At 38.4% G+C, this 20,172-nt stretch overlaps 1 protein-coding gene across 3 annotated transcripts in view; it reads left to right on the top strand.

The window, feature by feature from the left end:
• Positions 1–2,645: 2,645 nt before the first annotated feature.
• The window catches only part of PSMA8 (proteasome 20S subunit alpha 8), a 38,722-nt gene continuing 21,195 nt past the window's right edge, over positions 2,646–20,172 (top strand). For 2 of the 3 annotated variants that reach the window (XM_055324445.1, XM_055324444.1), the window contains exons 1-2: positions 2,646–2,747; positions 15,572–15,698. In XM_055324445.1, coding sequence (XP_055180420.1) covers positions 2,646–2,747; positions 15,572–15,698 — 229 coding nt within the window. The remainder of the gene's footprint in view (positions 2,748–15,571; positions 15,699–20,172) is intronic. The other variant, XM_055324446.1, reaches the window with a different exon arrangement.

The following is a 20,172-nucleotide window of genomic DNA, read 5'->3' as shown; positions in this document are numbered from 1 at the left end:
TACATTTTTACTCTTCCTAACTTCTCACTTATAGAATAATCTTAATTTTAGTTAGCTCAATGATTAATAACAAGACTTAACATCTTTCAAGTGCTTATCTGTGATAGGTAATACCTTCATACATTAATATGTTATTTCACTTGCTCTTCACAACAATCTTGTGAAGTCAGTATTATTATCCCCCTTTTACAGGTCAGAAAAGTAGGTTTTAGGAAACTGAAATATACCTACCCAAAACAAAGCCTCACTGTTAAGTTGTAGTGTCAATGTGAACCCTGAGTGTGTAAAGTAATCCTTGTCAAGATTTCGATACTATCTCATTGCTGAAATACATCTATAATACGTCGTAACACTTTCAAATGTCTTCCAATGAAAGCTATGGACATATTTCCTATTGATGTCAATTTCCTAGTTTTGATATTGTGTGTAATGTAACAAACTGGGTAAACTAAATTAAAGGTACAAGGGAACACTGTTAGGATGATTTGATTACAACTTCCTGTAAATCTATAATTATCTTAAAATTAAAAGTCACAAAAATTTACATACCATATGATTCCACCAGTGTAAAATTTTTTAAATGACAAAATTAGACAGATGGAGAACAGATTAATGGTTTCCAGGGTTGGGAGCAGGGGAGAAATGGGCATGACTGTTAAATGGGCAGCACAAGTAATCTTTATAGTCATGGAACAGTTGCGTATCTTGATTGTGGCAGTGGCTAAAAATTGCGTAGAACTATACACACATACACAAATGAGTGCATATATAAGTGGTAAAATCTGAATAGGCTCTGTGGATTTTTACCAATGTCATTTCCTCGTTTTGTTATTGTACCATAGGTTATGTATGATATTACCATGTAGGGAAACTGGGTGAAGGGTAGAGGGGACCTCTCTGCATTTTTTTTAAGTCTCCTGTCATTTGTAAGTATTTCAAAGAATAAATTATGATTACCTAATAAAATGCTAAAACACTTCTTACATAATAGTTTCCTGTAAATGTTGGTGTAACATAACATTCATTGTAAAATTTCATGAACTCTTGAAAAGGTAGAGCGAGTTGTTTTGGTTAGGAATTACTATTTTGTTTTCAGTAGAGCCAAGTTTTTCAATAGTTTCTAATATTAAGAAACTAGATGGGGGGATCCCTGGGTGGCGCAGCGGTTTGGCGCCTGCCTTTGGCCCAGGGCACGATCCTGGAGACCCGGGATCGAATCCCACATCGGGCTCCCGGTGCATGGAGCCTGCTTCTCCCTCTGCCTATGTCTCTGCCTCTCTCTCTTTCTCTCTCTGTGACTATCATAAATAAATAAAAATTAAAAAAAAAATTAAAAAAAAAAAAGAAAGAAACTAGATGGGGATCCCTGGGTGGCGCAGCGGTTTAGCGCCTGTCTTTGGCCCAGGGCACGATCCTGGAGACCCGGGATCGAATCCCACGTCAGGCTCCCGGTGCATGGAGCCTGCTTCTCCCTCTGCCTGTGTCTCTGTGTCTCTGTGTCTCTCTCTCTGTGACTATCATAAATAAATTTAAAAAAATTAAAAAAAAGAAACTAGATGACAGGTAAATACAAATTGCTTTTAGTAGTCAACTAAAATTCTGAATTAAATATTAGGAATTAAAGGTGTTGAGTTTTTCTCTTTTGTAGGTATTCTTTTTTTTCTTTGTTTTAGTCAAGGTTCATTTCACCAAGGGTAAGATCCTCCCCAATGGAAAACAATATATATTAAATACTACATGGAAAGCAATAATAATAACTAAACTTACCTTTTACTACCCACCAGACACCATTTTAAATTATTTATGCCTACAAACACATGTAAACCTGAGCATAACACTTTGCCACTGCGTTTTAAACATCCCCATTTTATAAATGAGGACAAAGAGACAAGAGTTGTTTCACAGGCAGAAATGTTGTACCTGTTTAAAGACTTTCTACTATCGTTACATTTGCAGAGATCTTTTAAGTAGCATACTTTTGGACTTTAAAAGAATTTCTTTGATTAAAATAGTATCATCTTCATTCCTGTCATTAGCAGAAAATAAACATCCTCTGCATCCACAGGGAGAAAATGAAAAACAAAACAAAAAACAAAACCCACTACTTCTAAAATTTTAATTTCTCTCCTTGACTTAAAACGTTGTAAGACACGTGAGAGCGAGAAATGAAATTTACAACTGGAAGCTGAACTGAAGAGGCTGAAATTTAACCTCCCACCGGCGCTCTGCCAGGTTTGCGAAAACCAAAATACCTGAGCGTTGACTTTCTCTTCGCGAAGCCCTCGGCTCGGCCGTCATTTTTATAACTGGAGTGATCTGACAGCACCGTGGGGCAACACCGTGGTGGGGAAACTGGCAAGCGTGCACCAGGCGTAAGGGTAGCAGAGGGACTCTGCCCTCTCAGGGCACAGGGCACAGCCGCGCACAGCGAGCGAGGCGGGACGAGGACCTCTGAGCCGGCTCCGGGCCGCGGGCGCCAGGACTCCCGGAAGGCATCTCGGGGGCTTGCGCGAGCACTTCCGGGAGGCACCTCGAGGCCCTGGGCAAGCACTTCCGGGTGGCACGTGGCAGCCGCAGTGGCTCTTGGGCACGGCTCTCCAGCGGTAGCGTCGTTGACACCGCCGGAATTGGCCTAGGCGTGTGCCATGGCGTCTCGGTATGACCGGGCAATTACGGTCTTCTCCCCAGATGGACACCTTTTCCAAGTGGAATATGCCCAGGAAGCAGTGAAGAAAGGATCCACGGCGGTGAGCGAACAACCCCTTCACTGCCCCCGGCCGCGCCTTCCTTACCCCGCTACCCCAGCCCCGAGGCCCCGGTGTAGGGAGTCAGAAAAGGCGAGTCTCCCGCTTGTGAAAATTGCGGCCTTCTTTTTATTGGGAGAGATGCCCTTTCCGAAATTTGGGCTGGAAGCGGCGGAGTAAAATTCGGTAGATTTCATCGGTGTGCAGCTGCTTTTGAAGAACGATAGCTACAGACCTAAAACTAGGGTGTGAGTTGAAGCCTTGATTTTAGAAGAGGTATTTATGCTAACAAAAAGGGAAGAAAAAACTTCTTCCAGCCAGTAAAAGCCTTCCTGAATGCACTTCCTCAGGAATCTGTAGATGCGTGGAAAAGTGACGGTTCCTTCATATGGGCACTTTTGTTTAATAGTAGTTTATGCCATGCCTGCCCTGAAATACGGACAAATCCATGTAAAATTGAATCCTTTGCCAAGGAAATGGTCAAGAACGCTAAGCCGGTTGTCATACGTTTCCACCTGTTAAAAGTAATTGTCCTAAGAGACTTTTACCCGAATATTTGGCAGCCTTTTAGACGCTCCAGCACCAAGAATCTCCCCATTCTTTTCCCACTTTGTTCTTTGTTTGTTCAAATAATGCTGGAATTTCTTGAAAGATGATTCCCTATTTCATATTTACGTATCCACATTTCTGAAAAACTTTTAAATACTCAGGGTAGCAGTAATGCTCCTGCCAAATTTTAATTACATTTAATAATCATAATGATTTGTAAAAATTAAAAAGGACAAAACTACCCTGGTGACCAAGGAACTATTACCCCAAATCTTCTAAGTCCTAACCTGTGAGTTCAGAAAGATACAATTTTTTTTTAATCTCTCGAATTTCATGAGCATGTTTGTTGTGTATTTTGGAAATTGAGACCCTAGGTATGGGAATACACAGTGCATTTCTGAGTCTAGCAGTATCTCTATTTTCCCTCACTTTCCATACCAATTTAGTTATGGAAGGCAATAATTCACTTTTATTATAAATCTATCAAATGTAAAGTGGTTAAAAAAAAAACACTAGAAAGAATCTTACCATTTTTTAAGTATTTTTCTATTTAATTGGGCCCTCTAGTTTTGCTTCTGTTTTATAAGTAATTTTTTTAGAATTGTAAATTTAAGAAAAGCCTGATGTAGCTTAAACCAAAAGGGTACCATTTTGATAAAAACAAAAAGTTGTGTAATCCCCAGCAAGGCATGAAGCATATGGTTAGAAAATAATGCCCAAGTTTTAGAGCCTAAAATAAAGGAAGTAATGGGAGAAGACTGGGGTGTAATAAGAAGCCACGTTGGCTCATTTAAAATGTTTTAAGAATGCTATAGAACTGATTGATAGTTCCTTTGTAATGAGCTGTAAAAGGGTAAGGATATAAAGATACCTATAGTGGGCATTTTTAAAGATACATTGGAAGGATGAGACAGTTTTTATCTCAGGATTCTGAAATTATAATTTGCATCTTTGTTCATTGTGTTTCCTTGAGGGTGCTATGACCTTTTATGTGGGGTAAAGTTTATAATGGCACTTGTTTATTAAAATATGTTAGAAAATATTCTGTCTATAAATGACAGTTGTTATAATGAGTTGTAAATAAGCCCAAGGTTGGCTAGTTTTGGCCAGTAGATGAATGAAATATTATTTAGTAATAAAGAAGTTATAGGAACCACAATTAGAGACCTGGGTTCTACTTCATTCTTGGTGATTATCTTACAGCACAAAGTGAGGCAAGGGCCTTTTCTTTTTCCTTTAGTTTCTTTTTCTGTAAATGAAAAATACGTTTGAATAGCATTTTGGAGAGGTAATACCTTTCTTCAGAAAAACACAAAAAACAAAAACCAATGGATCCTTTGCAGTATTCCCATGAAAAAGGTAAGATTTACTATCATTCCTCATCCTGTCCTTTGCCTGACCCCAAACTATTACTAGCTCCATGTTTCCTGCTTTTTCAAATCTTAGCTTCACATTCTGGCCATCAAAGTCTTCCATAATCCTTATCCACCCTCTTTAATTAATGGGGTAGCTTCATGGTTTTACTCACTTATATTTGTGGGTAGAAGAGAAAACACTTTCATTTTTGCCACACTCTCTCTTATTTATCCTCAGACAATCTCTGTACATTTCTTCTCCTTGATGAAGCCTTCTCTGATCTCCTCCAGCCATCATGGCTCATAGTCTTTTTCTGTATTTATAATAGGTACCACATAGCATTGTAGAGTATCTCCTATTTGGCCATGTATTCTCTTTAATTTCAGGTATATTTAATAGTCTTCTCATACCAACTGGATAGTAAGATCTTTCAGAATCTAGGTAGCATAATTCTTCCTGTATTTCTACCACATGATACACTACAGTGGAGGGGCAAGGTAAAAAGTAAGCCTTTAAGTAGAGTTTCCTTTGTACCAAGTATTTTGTGTACGTTATGTAATGTTAAGGATAGTATTTAATCCCCTTTTTATATGTGTGGAAACTGATTCAGAAACTTTGATAGCTTGCTGAAGGTAACCAGCTAGAAAGTGATGGAGCCCATATTCACACTTAATTTTTTTCCAGTTCCAAAGCCTCTGCTCTTTTCATTGTATCATGCAGTTAATTCAATAAATACTTTTATGTTAAGTAGCTGTCAGTACCATGAATGTGGAAGCCAGGTATATAACGCAAAAGGCAACTAGCTTCTCTCAGCTACAGTTTAATAGTAAAATAGGTAGCAAAGTAGCACCTGCTTCATAGGGCTGATGTGAAAATTAAATGAGCTAATAATATGTGTTAAGCATCTTGCACAGTGTTTGTTTCACAGCAGGTACTTAATAAAAGCTATTATTTACTATCTCTTCGTTTTCTCTTTTCCCTTCACTTTTGCCTGTGGTTCTTCTAGTGCATTCGTTTATTATTTCAGGACATTTTTGTTGATGCACTTATGTATGCCAAACATGGTGCTGGGTCCTAGGGTTTCAGAATGAATAAGATAGATTCACACCCTGTCCTTAAGGAGCTTACTATCTAGCAGGCGTTTTGGATGATTAAGTAAATAGTCCTAACAAGGCCTAAAGTCATCATGAGTATTATGAGGGGGAGAGAGTATGGGAACTCTAGGTGTTAGGGAGGTTCTCCTGAGGAAGTAGTATATAAATAGACACTTGAAAGATGAATGGTAGCCAGGTTGAAAAGTAGAAAGAAGAAAGAGTATTTTAGACAAAGGAAATAGCATGTAGAAGACCAAGTAACAAAAAGTAACTATATTCTATGAATTGGAAGGCATTCCAGATTGCTGAAGCAATGTGAAAATAGAAAAAAGTAAAGCTAGAAAGAGGGGCTGTATCATAGAATGACTTTAAGGAAATAAGAGGCTTTGAAGAGTTTTAATGTGCCTGTTGTCATTCTCTAGATCACTACTGATCTGTCCTTCTAGTAACAGACTACATTTGTCCAAGCACAGAGGTACTCACATGACCCAGGTAGAATCATTTATAGTTTCTGTTCTCCTGGACACAGTGATGAGCACGTGACTCAAATCTAGCCAATATAAGTCCATCCTTAGGACTTTTTAGACTAGAGATAGTGGTTTTTTTTTTTTTTTTAAATCTGGGATAACTTGTTAGGATGTGTGTCCAAGATTGCCAGTGGCCATCTTTTTTTTCTGTATCAGGGAAAGCTTCTCTACATTAAGAGAGCAAAAGGCCAATACACCGAGAGTAAATACTATAGTCCCTAGATCTTTTTATTCCAAGTCCAGCTCTGTGCTGTCTCAGTATGCTTAGTGAGAAATGATCTTTACTAGTACAAGTTTTTAAGTAGAGGAATACCACATTCAGATTTTTTTTCATGTTTTTATTTTTCAAAGATTTCTCAGACTCCAGTGTAGTCAGTGGATTGAATGATATCAAGACTGAAAGCAGGGAAACCACATAGGAGTCTGTGAAGCAATCCAGCTGACAGATAATTGGCGCAGAAGTGGGAATAAGGCAGATTCCAGAGAAACTTTAGTGGTATATTTGATACAATTTGCTTATTATTTATATGATATGGGGGAGGGAGAGTAGGAGGTACTGAAGAAGGAGGATTTAGCCTCTTAGTACATGGCCCTACTATTTCTTAGGGAATATGAAGCTCTAAGTTTGACTGAAGGATTGAGGTTTGGACTTGTTGGGGTTGAGATGCTTATGGGAACTATAGTAGGTAACCTCTAAAATGACCTCCAGTGATCCCCACTTTCTGGTGCTCATGCCCTTGTGTAATCCTCTCCCCTTGGGTGTGGGCTCAATCTAGTGACTTGCTTCTAGGGAATGGGATAGGCAAAAGTGATGGGATGTCACTTTAGAGGCTAAGTTACAAAGAGATGGTGACTTATCTCTTGTTCATCCTCTTTCATTCTTGCTTGCTTGTTCTTGTGAAACATAGCTGCCATTTTGAGTTACCCTATGGAGGATCCTATGTAGCAAGGAATTGAGAGAAGCTTCTGTTCAAGACACAGTAAGAAACTGAGATCCTTAGTCCCAACAATCTGTGAGGAACTGAATCTAACAATCACGCAAGCAAGCTTGGAAATGGATTGTCCCTCATGAGCCGTGACATGAGTGCAGTCCTGGAGGGCAGTTTGATTGCAGGCTTGTGAGAGACCCTAAACCAGAGGGTAAACTGTGTCCATATTCCTGACCCACAGAGACTATGAGGCATGAGTGTATCTAAATATATGTGTTTGGAACTCAGGAGATTGATATGGGCTGGAGATAGTAATTTTGACTGCATCATTTCTCTCCCCTGCTCAAAATGTATGTTGAAGATCAAGTAAAAGAGTATTATTGAGTATTCTTCTTTACTAATGTACTATGTAGAGTTTAGCCCACAACCATAAGAGACTTTAGTAACTTGTATGTAGTCGACCTTGACTAAACTCTGAGAGGAGTGGGGCTAGAAACCATGTTACCATCAGCTAAGGGATGATGACAATATTTGGGCTTAAAGGGTTTGAGAGAGGAGTGAGATTGAAGTGAAGTGGTCTTTAAGACTTTGTTTAAGATAAGGGAGACTTGGGGATCCCTGGGTGGCCCAGCGATTTAGCGCTGCCTTTGGCCCGGGGTGTGATCCTGGAGACCTGGGATCAAGTCCTGTGTCAGGTTCCCTGGCATGGAGCCTGCTTCTTCTTCTGCCTGTGTCTCTGCCTCTCTCTCTCTCTCTCTCTCTCTGTCTATCATGAGTAAATAAATACATCTTAAAAAAAAAGATAAGGGAGACTTTAGCATGTGTTTAAATTGTTGGTGAGAAAAAGCCGATAGAGAAATTCAAGGTTTGTTTTGTTTTATGTTTATTTATTTTTAACTTTATATTATGGTATATTTTGAACACACAAAGATATAAAGGGAATACCATAATGAACCTCTGTATACCTATTACCCAGCTCCAATAATTGTCAACATTTACCAACCTGTTTTATCTTTCCCCAACTTTTCCCTCTTTCCATTGGAGTAATTTTAATTGAATTTTTTATTGAGATAATTGTAGATTTCACATGCAGTTGTAAGAAATAATAAACATAGAGATTTGGGGGCATCTAGCTGGCTCAGTTGGTAAAGCATGCAGCTCTTGATCACAGGATCATGAGTTCAAGCCTCATGTTGGGTGTAGAGATTACTTAAAATATTGAAACTTAAAAAAAAAGAAATAATACATAGAGATTCCTTGTGTACTTTTCCCATTTTCTGCTAATGGTAGCATTTGCAGAACTATAACAGAGTATCACAACCAGGTTATTGACATTGATACAAGCTTACCTATTTTATTCAGATTTCTCCAGTATCACTTGTACTAATTTGTATATATATTAAGTTCTGTCAGATTTTTATTGCCTGTGTACTTTCTTGTTTCCACAGTCAAGATATAGAACAGTCCCAACTCCACAAGGATTCCGTAAGCTGTTGTTTAATAACCACACCCCCCCAAAAAAAATAATCATACCCACCTCCTTACCCTGCCCCACACACCCTCCTATCCATAGCCCTCATTCCAGAGGCAGTCATTTGTTCACCATTTCTAAAATTTTTTCATTTCAAAATATTATGTAAATGGTATCATACAGTATGAAACCTTTGGGATTTGCTTTTTTTTTCCCTTGAGGTTCATCTAAGTTGTTGTATGTATCAACGTTTTATTGCTAAGTAGTATTCCGTAGTATGGATGTACCACAGTGTATAACAGTATGGATGTACCAAATGTTCAAAAACATTTGGGTTATTTACAGTTTGGAGCTATTATTTATAGATATGCTCTAAAATTTATAGCAGTTTTTTGTGTAAACATAAGTTTTTATTTCTCTGGTATAAATCAACTGCAGTTACTGGATCATATGGTAATTGCACGTTTGGTTTTATAAGTAACTACTAAATTGTTTCCCAGAGTAGCTGTATCATTTTACATCCCCACCAACATTTGGTGTTACTATTTTTCATTTTATTCATTCTGATACGTGTATAGTGATACCTCATCTTGGTTTTAAATCAGTTGTTAAATGGCTAATGATGTCAAACAGATTTTCATGTGCTCATTTGCCATCTGTATGTCTTCTTCAGTGAAATATCTTTCGTGTCTTTTATCCACTTTCTAACCGGATTGGTTTTTCCACTGTTGAGTTTCGACAGTTCTTCATATATTCTAGATTCTAGTCTTTCGTCAGATATGGGTTTGCAAATATTTTCTCACTCTTTGTAGCTGGTGTTTTCATCTTCACATGGACTTTGATAGAGCAAAAGTTTATAATTTTGATGAGACCCAGATTAACAATTTTTCCTCTTATTTATTTCCTCTTATTTTTTGGTGTCAAGTTTAAGAACCCTTTGCCTAGATCCCAAAATTTTCCTCCTGTATTTTTCCCAGAAGTTTATAGTTTTGCATTTTACATTTAAATCTGTGATCTATTTGAGTTAACTTTTGTATATAGTGTGAAGTATAGGTTGAAATTCATTCTTCAGTGGAGTATTTTAAAATAAATCCCAGATAACAAGATATTTCATCAATAAGTATTTTGGCATGCATCTCTGAAAAATAAAGTTCTTTTTTTTTTAAGATTTTTATTTATTTATTCATGAGAGACACACAGAGAGAGAGGGGCAGAGACATAGGCAGAGGGAAAAGCAGGCTCCATGCAGGAAGCCCAATGTGGGACTCGATCCAGGGACTCCAGGATCACACCCTAAGCCAAAGGCAGATGCTCAACCACTGAGCCAGCCAGGCGTCTCAATAAAGTTGTTTCTTAAGACCGTTATCACTTCTAATGAAATAGTCTACCTTCTGATTTCCCACACTGCTCATAAAATATCTCTGTAATTGTGTTGTTTGAGTCTGAATCTAAAGTCCATGTACTGTGCTTAGCCCTTAGGTATCTGTTTTATCCTTGAACCGCATCTCCTCTTTTTTTCATGGCTTTGACTTCTTGAAGAGACAGGGTTAATTATTCAGTGGAGTGTCCCACTTTCCAGATTCATCTGTTTCCTTGCCTTCAGAGATATTACTATTTGGAGAGACAAGTATAATGACAAATAATTATGAATGTGTTGACTGAAAGAAAAGAACAGGTTGTTGTTTAAAGAATGATAGAGGATGACTCCTTGAGGTGAAATGGAAATTGAGACTTGAAATAGGAAGAGAAGCATTCCAGGCAGAGGGAATATTACGTATGAAAATTCAGAGGAGGGAAACAGAATTGTGCTTGAAAAAGTCTTGAAAGAAGGTAATGAAAAAAAAAATAAATAAAATAAGAAGGTAAGTGGCTAGAATTAGAATAACAATGACATACTATTGGAGAAATACGCAGGAGCTAGATCATGCCCAGCTTTATAGGAAAGACTAAAGAGTTTAAAAAGATTTTCTAAGTGCAGTGGAGTGCTGTGGAAGGATATTCAACTGGAGAGCAATTTGACCCTACTCAAGTTTTTAAATGTTCACCCTGGCAGTCTTGTGAAGACTAGATCGCAGTATGGGATGAGGGTGGGAGGATGGAGAGGTGGAGAGAGTAGAAAAGTACAAAGTGAAAAATCTATTAGGCTATGCAGTCCTTTATAGTCCAGGCAAGAAATGATGGTTGCTTATACTAGAGTGTTGTTGGGAAGTTGGATAACTTTTGTAGGTAAAATGGACAAAAACAAGGTAATTGATTGGAAATGGATGGTGTGAGAGGAGGAGCTATAAAGGATAACTGGGTTTTTGACTTGAACATTAGAATGGACGATGACTCATTTTCTCAGATGATTCTGGCTGCCAGTTTTGTTGAGACCAACAACAGGCTTGAGCAACGGAAACTTGATCAAAGCAAAAGGGCCCACAGTGACCCCTAGGCTCCTGGCTGAATACAGACAGGCCCATCAGGCAACCCCCCTCAAAATATCCATAGGCCATAACTAATCAATGGGCTACTTACAACCAGGCACAGTTTAAAAAGGGGAAAATTCCATATGTCCCTCTACCTCCTCACCTTCCCCCTTAATTTTATTTATTTTAATTAAATTATTTTTAAAGATTTTATTTATTTGATAGCATAAGCAGGGGGAGCAGCAGGCGAGGGAGAGGGAGAAGCAGGCTCTCTGCCTAGCAGGGAGCCTGACATGGGGATCGAGCCCCAGACCCCAAGAGGACAATCCAAACCAAAAGGAAGATGTTTAACTGAGCCACCCAAGCACCCCTATTTTTATTTTTTATTTTATTTTTTAAATATTTTATTTATTTGTTTGAGTGAGAGAGTACGCTCAAGCAGGGAGAAGGGCAGAGGGAGAGAATCTCAAGCAGACACTATGCAGACCATGGAGCCTGATGCAGGGCTTGAACCCAGGATCCTGAGGTCATGACCTGAGCTGAAATCAAGAGTCGGATGCTTACCGACTGAGCCACCCAGGCACCCCTTATTTTATTTTATTTACTTTATAGGTAGGTTCCACATCCAGTATGGATCCCAGCATGGGGTTTGAACCCTGTGATCAAGCCCTGAGCTGAGGTCAAGGGTTGAATGCTTAACAGACTAAGCTAAGCCACCCAGATGCCCCCTCACCTTGCCCCTTCAAATATGGCCCCCACCCACTGCCTCCTGGCAGACAGCCTCTCCTTTACTGTTCTGCTCGCTACTCCTTCGCAATATATTTAATAAACCTCTATCTCCTTTGTTCTGCTTCTAGTGAATTAATTTATCACCTGTGCCACTGGCTTCTACCCAGTTGTCACCCCCATACATACACTTGAATGGGAGAGATACCACCACAAGTCTGTGATACTTCTAACAAGTTATGAAATAGTCTTTACAAATATAGTCTTCCTGCTTTTCAGTGTTGTTTTTAAACTAGGTGTGGGTGTTGAATTTTATCAAATGCTTTTATAGCTTTTATCATTTGCTTTCTGCTATTTAATTGTTTTAGTCAGGACTATTTCAGTTACAGGCATCAGAAAGCCAACTCAAACTGATTTAAACAAAAACTGAGGATGAGTTTGAACTACATGGATTCACTTATTCTCAAATTTTTTACAATATAGTACCATAAATGTATATCTCTTCCTTATGATTTTCTTTTTTTCTTATGATTTTCTTAATATTTTCTTTCTCTACCTTAATTTATTGTAAGAATACAGTATATGATACATATAACATGCAGAATATGTATTAATCAACTGTTGATGTTAGCAGTAAGGCTGCCAGGTGACGATAGGCTATTAGTTAAGTTTTGGGGGAGTCAAAAGTTATAACGTGGATTTCCAACTGCATGAAGGGATATGGTTGGCATCCTTAACCCCTATATTGTTCAAGGATCATCTGTATTACTCCCTTACCCAAAGGGAGCAGGAGTAAACTTTCCTTTTAGGCTCAATTATATGGCTAGTAGGGTCTTAAATGATATCCCCAGAACTGGTAGGTGTCTGTTTTTCTTCTCCTCCTTTCCTCTATCTCCTTCTCCATCTCTTGCTTCCTCCTTATTACTTTCACTCTCAGATGTGACCTTTCCAAGAGGTGGCTCCTAAATAGTCCTGGGACCCAGGCTCCTAGCAATAGGTAAACAATTATCCTGTCTTCCAAACACTTTCAGCAAAACTTTAAGGACTTACTGTTTGATGAGGCTGGGCTACATTACAGCCTCAGTTAAAGACTGAGTATTTCTCCAAGAACAGTTGAATTGCTGTTTTTATCAGAAGGGCAAAAATAACAGATCTTCCACATTGTTCTAACATTTATATTAAAAGATTTACTTTTATTGACATTCCTAAAATTCTCAGAAAGAACTGTAAATGTTTATGGTATATTACTGTTTTCCTGTATTGGTAGATTCTATTTGTAAATATCTTGTTTAGAATTTTTGACATCAGCTAAAAGAATTTTTGACATCAATTTTCTTCCTAAGTGAAAATCATTAGTACTTTTTTTTAAATTTTTTTATTTATTTATGATAGTCACAGAGAGAGAGAGAGAGAGGCAGAGACACAGGCAGAGGGAGAAGCAGGCTCCATGCACCGGGAGCCCGATGTGGGATTCGATCCCGGGTCTCTAGGATCGCGCCCTGGGCCAAAGGCAGGCGCCAAACCGCTGCGCCACCCAGGGATCCCATTAGTACTTTTTTTTACCTAGAAAGTGTTTTAGGGATGTCTGGGTGGCTCAGCGGTTGAGCGTCTGCCTTCCACTCCAGGTGTGGTCCCGGACTCCTGGGACGGAGTCCCACATGGGGCTCCCCACAGGGAGCCTGCTTCTCCCTCTGTGTCTATGCCTCTCTCTCTCTCTGTCTCTCATGAATAAACAAATAAAATCTTTTAGAAAAAAAGAAAATGTTTTATTTGCCAGATTTTAACATTGTTACATAGCTTTCCAAAAAAGAGGAGCCTTTCCATTTTGATCTGTATCATGGAATAATTTAAATGACATAAGAATTACCCATAACAGAAGATCAGGAAAAATTCATCCATGAACCTTCCAGGCATGACACTTGTTTTTGAAATTATTCCATGTTTGTTAGGGAGACTGGGGTTTTCTATATTTTCTTGAGTCTGCATGGGCAATTTTGAATTTAGTCTGTCATCCTTTTCAGTCAGGTTTTCACATTGGTTAGCTTAGACTTACAATGTTTAAATTCTTGATTTTTCACACTTGTATACATTTTTTACACTTGCCCCTCTTGGTTAGATTAACTGAGCCATCTCTTCATTATCTTAAAAAAACTATTTCTTGGTATTACTTATCAGTTTTATTGTTTTCTCCATAATCATTAATTTCTGCTTTTTCCTTATTTTACCCTGTAAGCTTAAATACTTTTATTCCTTTTTGAACCTCTTAATTAATTTTTAATTTGATTTTATAAAATGAGATTATGCATTTTCTTCTGAGAATAGTTTTACCCACACTAAAAGACTTTGATATTAGGATTTTCATTATAAACATTTTCTAGATAGTCTGTATTGGAAGTTTTAATTTCTTTATTAAGTCAAAACTGTTTAAGTGAGAATTCTAAAAATTCTATGTAGTGATCAATTTATTACAAGTTTGGAAAAAATACTGAGATTTTCTTGAGTCATAATATATTATATTGTTATGATGTCTCATGGCTTGATAAGAAGGCATAATCCATATAGGCTATAAAGTTTAACATGAGTCTTTTAGATGAGGGTGGGAGTGTTAATGGAGAGCTATTGATTTTAGATAGGATGATTAGGGAAAGACCTATCAGATAAACTGACAGACTGGAATGAAGTGAGGGAACAGAAAGGGAAAAAGCCTTTATAAATTATCTTAAGTTTTATTTAATTGAAAGAGGTAATTCCAGGTCTAGTTCTGTATTTAACCTGTTCTGTATTTCTATTTAAGTGATACTAATTCAAAGCACATCTATTTGCATAGTGAGTACCAATATCACACTTAGCTACACAGCAATCATAAACATAAATACCTATACCAAGGGGTCCCTGGGTGGCTCACTTGGTTAAGTGTTTGCCTTTGGCTCAGGTCATGCCACCTCCCACCTCATTCACACACACACACACACACACACACACACACACACACATTCTCTCTCTCAAATAAATAAAACCTTTTTAAAAAAATAACAAATACCTATATCAAAGTATTTAGATTACCACTGTAATACAGAATTAAACTTCTCATAGATTACCCCTGAGAATATGGGCAGGTTTCTACAGAAGTCCCAATTTGAGAACTATTATCCTTACACATTATTCTTAAAACATTTTCCCACTTCACTCCCAAGGGAAAGAGTAGAGGGAGGAACAATAGTGATTCCTCTTGTATTCATGTTTGGAATGAGGTTTTATTGATCATTGAACTAGAGTGAGTGCATTTGGTCTTTCTCTTGGCTGCTTATGGCCCCCAAGCATTATCCCTACAAATTTTGAGATATATGGGAGAGCTTTCAGAATTTTATCTACTTAGTTTTCTATACTGCCTCTACCACCAATACTAGTATTGCCCATTCTATAAGGAATCCATATGGATTCCCAGCATTTTCTTTCATTTTGGTTAAAATTGTTCTATATATAGTTAGTACTTCTTCAGGCGTATTCTTTGAGTTAGGACACTCATCTAGTTTCGGCATTTGTGGTATATTCTTCCAATTCCTACCTACTTGTCTTAATTGCTTTGGGTTTGGAGAATGGACTTCTAGTAATCATGTACCTATCCAGCTGTTTTCTTGGAAGTTTACTTTTCTCAGTTTTATTGAATGGTTAGATAAAAGCTTTTCCTACAACATATGTATTAGAATAAAATTCATTTTAATGTTAAAACTGACAGCTAATTATGTTTTTTTTTAATCACTCGACAGGTTGGAATCCGAGGTACTGATATAGTTGTGCTTGGAGTAGAAAAAAAATCTGTTGCCAAGCTTCAAGATGAAAGAACTGTGAGAAAGATTTGTGCCCTTGATGACCATGTTTGCATGGCTTTTGCAGGTACTTATGGAACTATGGTCATGATCATAGTATGATAGGGTAATATTACAGGCTCCTCCTGTAGTCATCCTGCTACATTTATGTAACACATGGAGATATGCTCCATTTCTTATTTAACACAAACAGTATACCCTATCATTTCTGGAAAATCACACCTCTATAAACATGGATTTCTGATAACTAGCTTTGATAAAACATAAATGTTTAAAGATATATATTATAGTACCTTAATTATAACTTCAGGTAGCTGTGTTTTCTTTTTAAACTTTTTACATAGAAATAATTATATTCAGGAAGTCATTAAAAAAACATGGTGGGGGGTGGGCACCTGAGTGGCATGGCAGGTTGAGCATCTGACTCTTGGTTTTGGCTACGGTCGTGATCTCCATGTTGTGGGATCGAGCCTTGTGGAGAGTCTGCTTGAGATTCTCTCTCCCTCTCCCTACCCCTCCCACTTGTGTGCGAGTTCTCTCACTCTTTCTAAAATAAGTAAAGCTTTTTTTAAAAAAAAATAAGTAAATCTTTAAAAAAAATTAAAACACAGGGAAATCTCCTTTACTGAGCTTCCCCCGATTCTAACATCTTCAAAAAATAGTACATTGACATTGTTACAAGCCACATAGTTTATTCAAATTAAATAGTTTTACATGCATTCATTCATGTGTGCGTGTGTGTAGTTTTATTAGACTTATCACATGTGTAAGTTCATATTACCATCACCACAATCAAGATACATAACTCTTCCATCAACACAAGACTACCTCATGCTATTCCTCTGGCAGCCACTAATCCATTCTCTGTTCCATCTCTACAATTTTGGCATTTTGAGAATGTTCTATGAATAGAACCCTGTGATATGTAACCTTTTCATCTTGGCTTTTCTTGTTCAGCATAATTCCCTTGCATTTCCATCCAAATTGTTGCATATATCATTAGTCACTTGTTTTTTATGACTGAAAAGTGTTCCATGACATGGATATACCACACTTTTGTTAACAACTCACTGGTTGAAGGACATTTGGATTGTTTCTAGTTTTTGCCCATTAGAAATAAAACTGGTGAGAACATTTATGTACAGGTTTTTGTATGAACATAGGTTTTCCCTTTTTTGCGATAAATGCTCAAGAGTACGGTTCTTGGGTCGTATGGTAATACATGCTTAGTTTATAAAAAGCCGGCAAATTGTTTTTCCAGAGTGCCTGAACTATTTTACATTCTTACTAGCAGTGTATAAATGATTCATTTTCTCTACATCCTCAGCAGCCTTTGGTGTTGTTACTATTTTTAATTTCAGACATTTTTCTGAGTATGTCGCACTATCTCATTGTGGGTTTAATTTGCATTTGACTCATGGCTAATAATGTTGAGCAGATTTTCGAGTGCTTATTTGCCTCTGTATTATAGCAAACAAGGCATGTTTCTTGTCATGGGTAAATGCCCATGCACCCATTTTATTTTTTCTTTTTCTGAAATAAGACTTCAGTGTGCACAAAGAAAGCTCACATTACTGATAGAGGAAGGAAAGTGAGGAGGCCTTAGGGAAATGAGTGTGGAGACAAAGGCTCTGTAGCAGAGGAGACAGCTGGCAGAAGAGAGCTGAGAAGTGGGCCAGGCAGGGAGAGGCCACATCCATTGCCTGGTGGGGCTCAGGGGCAGTGCTGAGGCAGGCTCTTGCTTTATCACAATGGTCCTCCTCTGGCCTCAATTCTTCACTCCCTCGTATTCCCTGAGCCCTGTTCATTTCACCCAAGTGCCAAGAGTCTAGGGCCACCGCTGCCCTGCCACCTTGGCCTTTCCAGGGCCTCCCTTAGTCTTTGTAGTCCTTTACAGGACTTGGGTCTGGCAGTGGGCCAGCAGTTTCTGCCAGCAGATGTAGGTCTGAGCAGCCAAGTCCTTGAATCTGGTTCGGTGTGTGGCCGGGGGCTCTCTTGGATATGGGTGCTAATATGCCAGAGCAACTGCTTGCACAGCAAGCTGCATCTCTCCCCATTGGTCTGGAGTAATGTCCTGGCCATCACCCTGGCCAGTGTCAGAAAGCTGTGGCACAGGTAGCAGACCTTGTGGTCTAATTTGGCACTGGCTTTTGGCTATTGCTCCTGGCAGGGTTGCAAGGTCTCAGAGTCCAGGTACTACAAGAGGGATGATGGCCTCATGAGGGTCAGGAGCCAGCTGAGCAAAGACAGTGGGCCTTCTCTTGCCAGAGAGGGAGTATGTCTCTTGCTGATCTAGCATCAAGGCAATGAGTATAAGGCTGAGCTGGCTTCGAAGCTATCTGCTCCAGAAGGTCATGTCTAGGAAGAACTTCATGAGTGCCAGCAGGCTGCAGTGGTGATCCAACACCTTGCTTAGGGTGCAGCACAGCAGCTGGAGCTTCCCTGGCCCTTCCTGGATGTTCTTGAGGAGCAGGGGCAGAAACTCCTGGAGATAGGTTTTGGTACCGGTTTTGTCCTGGAACCCCCAGGACAGCAAGTGCAGTCCAGGCCAGCTCAGCACAGGACCTCAGTTAGGCCCTAGAGCCCCCATCTGTGTAGGCCCCTGGCTGGGCTAGGGTACCTAGCCCTAGGGTACATATTAGTGTCAGAAACTAATAAATATAGCTCAAGCTGATGTCAGAGACAGTCTCCACGGGAGTGTCCTGTTACTTCAGCTCAGGCTAGTGTCATTTTTAAATACTTGCCCACTGTACTGACAGGGTCCCTGCAGTCCCAGACTGGATTATTTCTGATGTGTAAAGATAGTTCAACACATGAAAATCAATCAGTGTAATATACCGCATTAACAAAATGAAGGGGAAAACTACATGATCATCTAATTGATGCAGAAAAAGAATTTGACAAAATTCAATACCCTTTTATGATGAAAACTCAACAACCTAGGAATAGAAGGAAAAGATCTCAACATAATAAAGACAATTTATGAAAAACTCAACAGAGAACATCATAGTTAAAAAAAACTGAAAGATCTTCCTCTAAGATCAGGAATAAGTCAAGGATGACTGCTTTTGCCATCTCCATTTAACATAATAAAGTCCTAGCCTGAGCAATTAGGCACAGAAAAAAAGGATCCAAATTGGAAAGGAAGACATAAAATTAGCTCTTTTTGCAGATCTTGTATATAGAAAACCCTAAAGATTCCACACACACACACAAAAATGTTAAGAGGTAATAATTAAATTGAACAAAGTTTCAGGAAACAGTGTCAACACAAATCAATTGCATTTCTATATACTGACAATGAACAATCTGAAAAGGAAATTAAGAGAAATAATTTTATTTGCAATAGAATCAAAAAGAATAAAATAATTAGGAATAAACTTAACCGGGGAGACAGAGGGCTTGTATACTAAAAAATATAAAGCATTGCTGAAAGAAATTGAAGATGACACAAATAATTGTAAAGATAGGGGCACCTTGGTGGCACAGTTGGTTAAGTGTCTGACTCTTGGTTTCAGCTCAGGTCATTTCAGGGTCATGAAATTGAGCCACGAGTTGGGCTCTGTGCTCTCTCTCTCCCCCTACCCTTTGCCCCTCCCCTCCCTGCATGCATACTCACTCTCTTTCTCTCTCTCAAATGAATAAATAAATCTTTAAAAATAATTAATTAATTAATTAAATAAAAAGACACCCCCTGGTGGTGGATTAGAAGGCTAATATTGTTAAGATATCAGTACTACCCAAAGCAATGATGTAGTTATCACTATCAAAATTTCAATGGGGGCAGCCCAGGTGGCTCAGTGGTTTAGCACCGCCTTTAGCCCAGTGTGTGATCCCGGAGACCTGAGATCGAGTCCCGCGTTGGGCTCCCTGCATGGAGCCGGCTTCTCCCTCTGCCTGTGTCTCTGCCTCTCTCTCTCTCTCTCTCTCTCTGTCTCTCTCTCTCTCTCTCTCTGTCTCTCATGAATAAATAAATAAAATCTTTAAAAAAAACTCAATGGATTTGTGTTTTTTTTTTTTGCAGAAATAGAAAAAAATCATATGGAATCTCAAAACAGTCTTGAAAAATAACAAATTTGGACAATTCATGCTTCCTGATTTCTTTCTTACTACAAAGCTTACTATAAAACTTACTACAAAGCTACAGTAATCAAAATACGGTGGTAGTAACATAAAGACCAAAAGAATATAATAAAGTGCCCAGAAATAATCCTCAAATATATGGCCAAATGGTTTTTGTTTGACAAAGTTGCCAAGACCATTCAGTGGGGAAGAGACAGTTTTTTCAACAAATGGTGCTAGGGAAACAAGATATCTCCATGTAAAAGAATAAAGTAGAACCTTACCTAACAGCATATACAAAAGTTAACTCAAAATGAGTTAACTAAAATTAAAACCTAAAACTTTGAAACTTAGAAGAATATGTAGGAGAAAAGTTTCATGAGATTGGATTTGGTAATGATTTTTTGGATCTGAGACCAAAAGCACAGGCGAAAAAGAAAGAAATAGTATACTAGACAACCTCAAAATCAAAGTAAAAG

This window comes from Nyctereutes procyonoides, unplaced genomic scaffold (genome assembly GCF_905146905.1).
Source record: "Nyctereutes procyonoides isolate TBG_1078 unplaced genomic scaffold, NYPRO_anot_genome, whole genome shotgun sequence".
NCBI lineage: Eukaryota > Metazoa > Chordata > Mammalia > Carnivora > Canidae > Nyctereutes > Nyctereutes procyonoides.
Note: the sequence above shows the minus strand (reverse complement) of the source record. Positions and strands in the feature narration are given on the sequence as shown.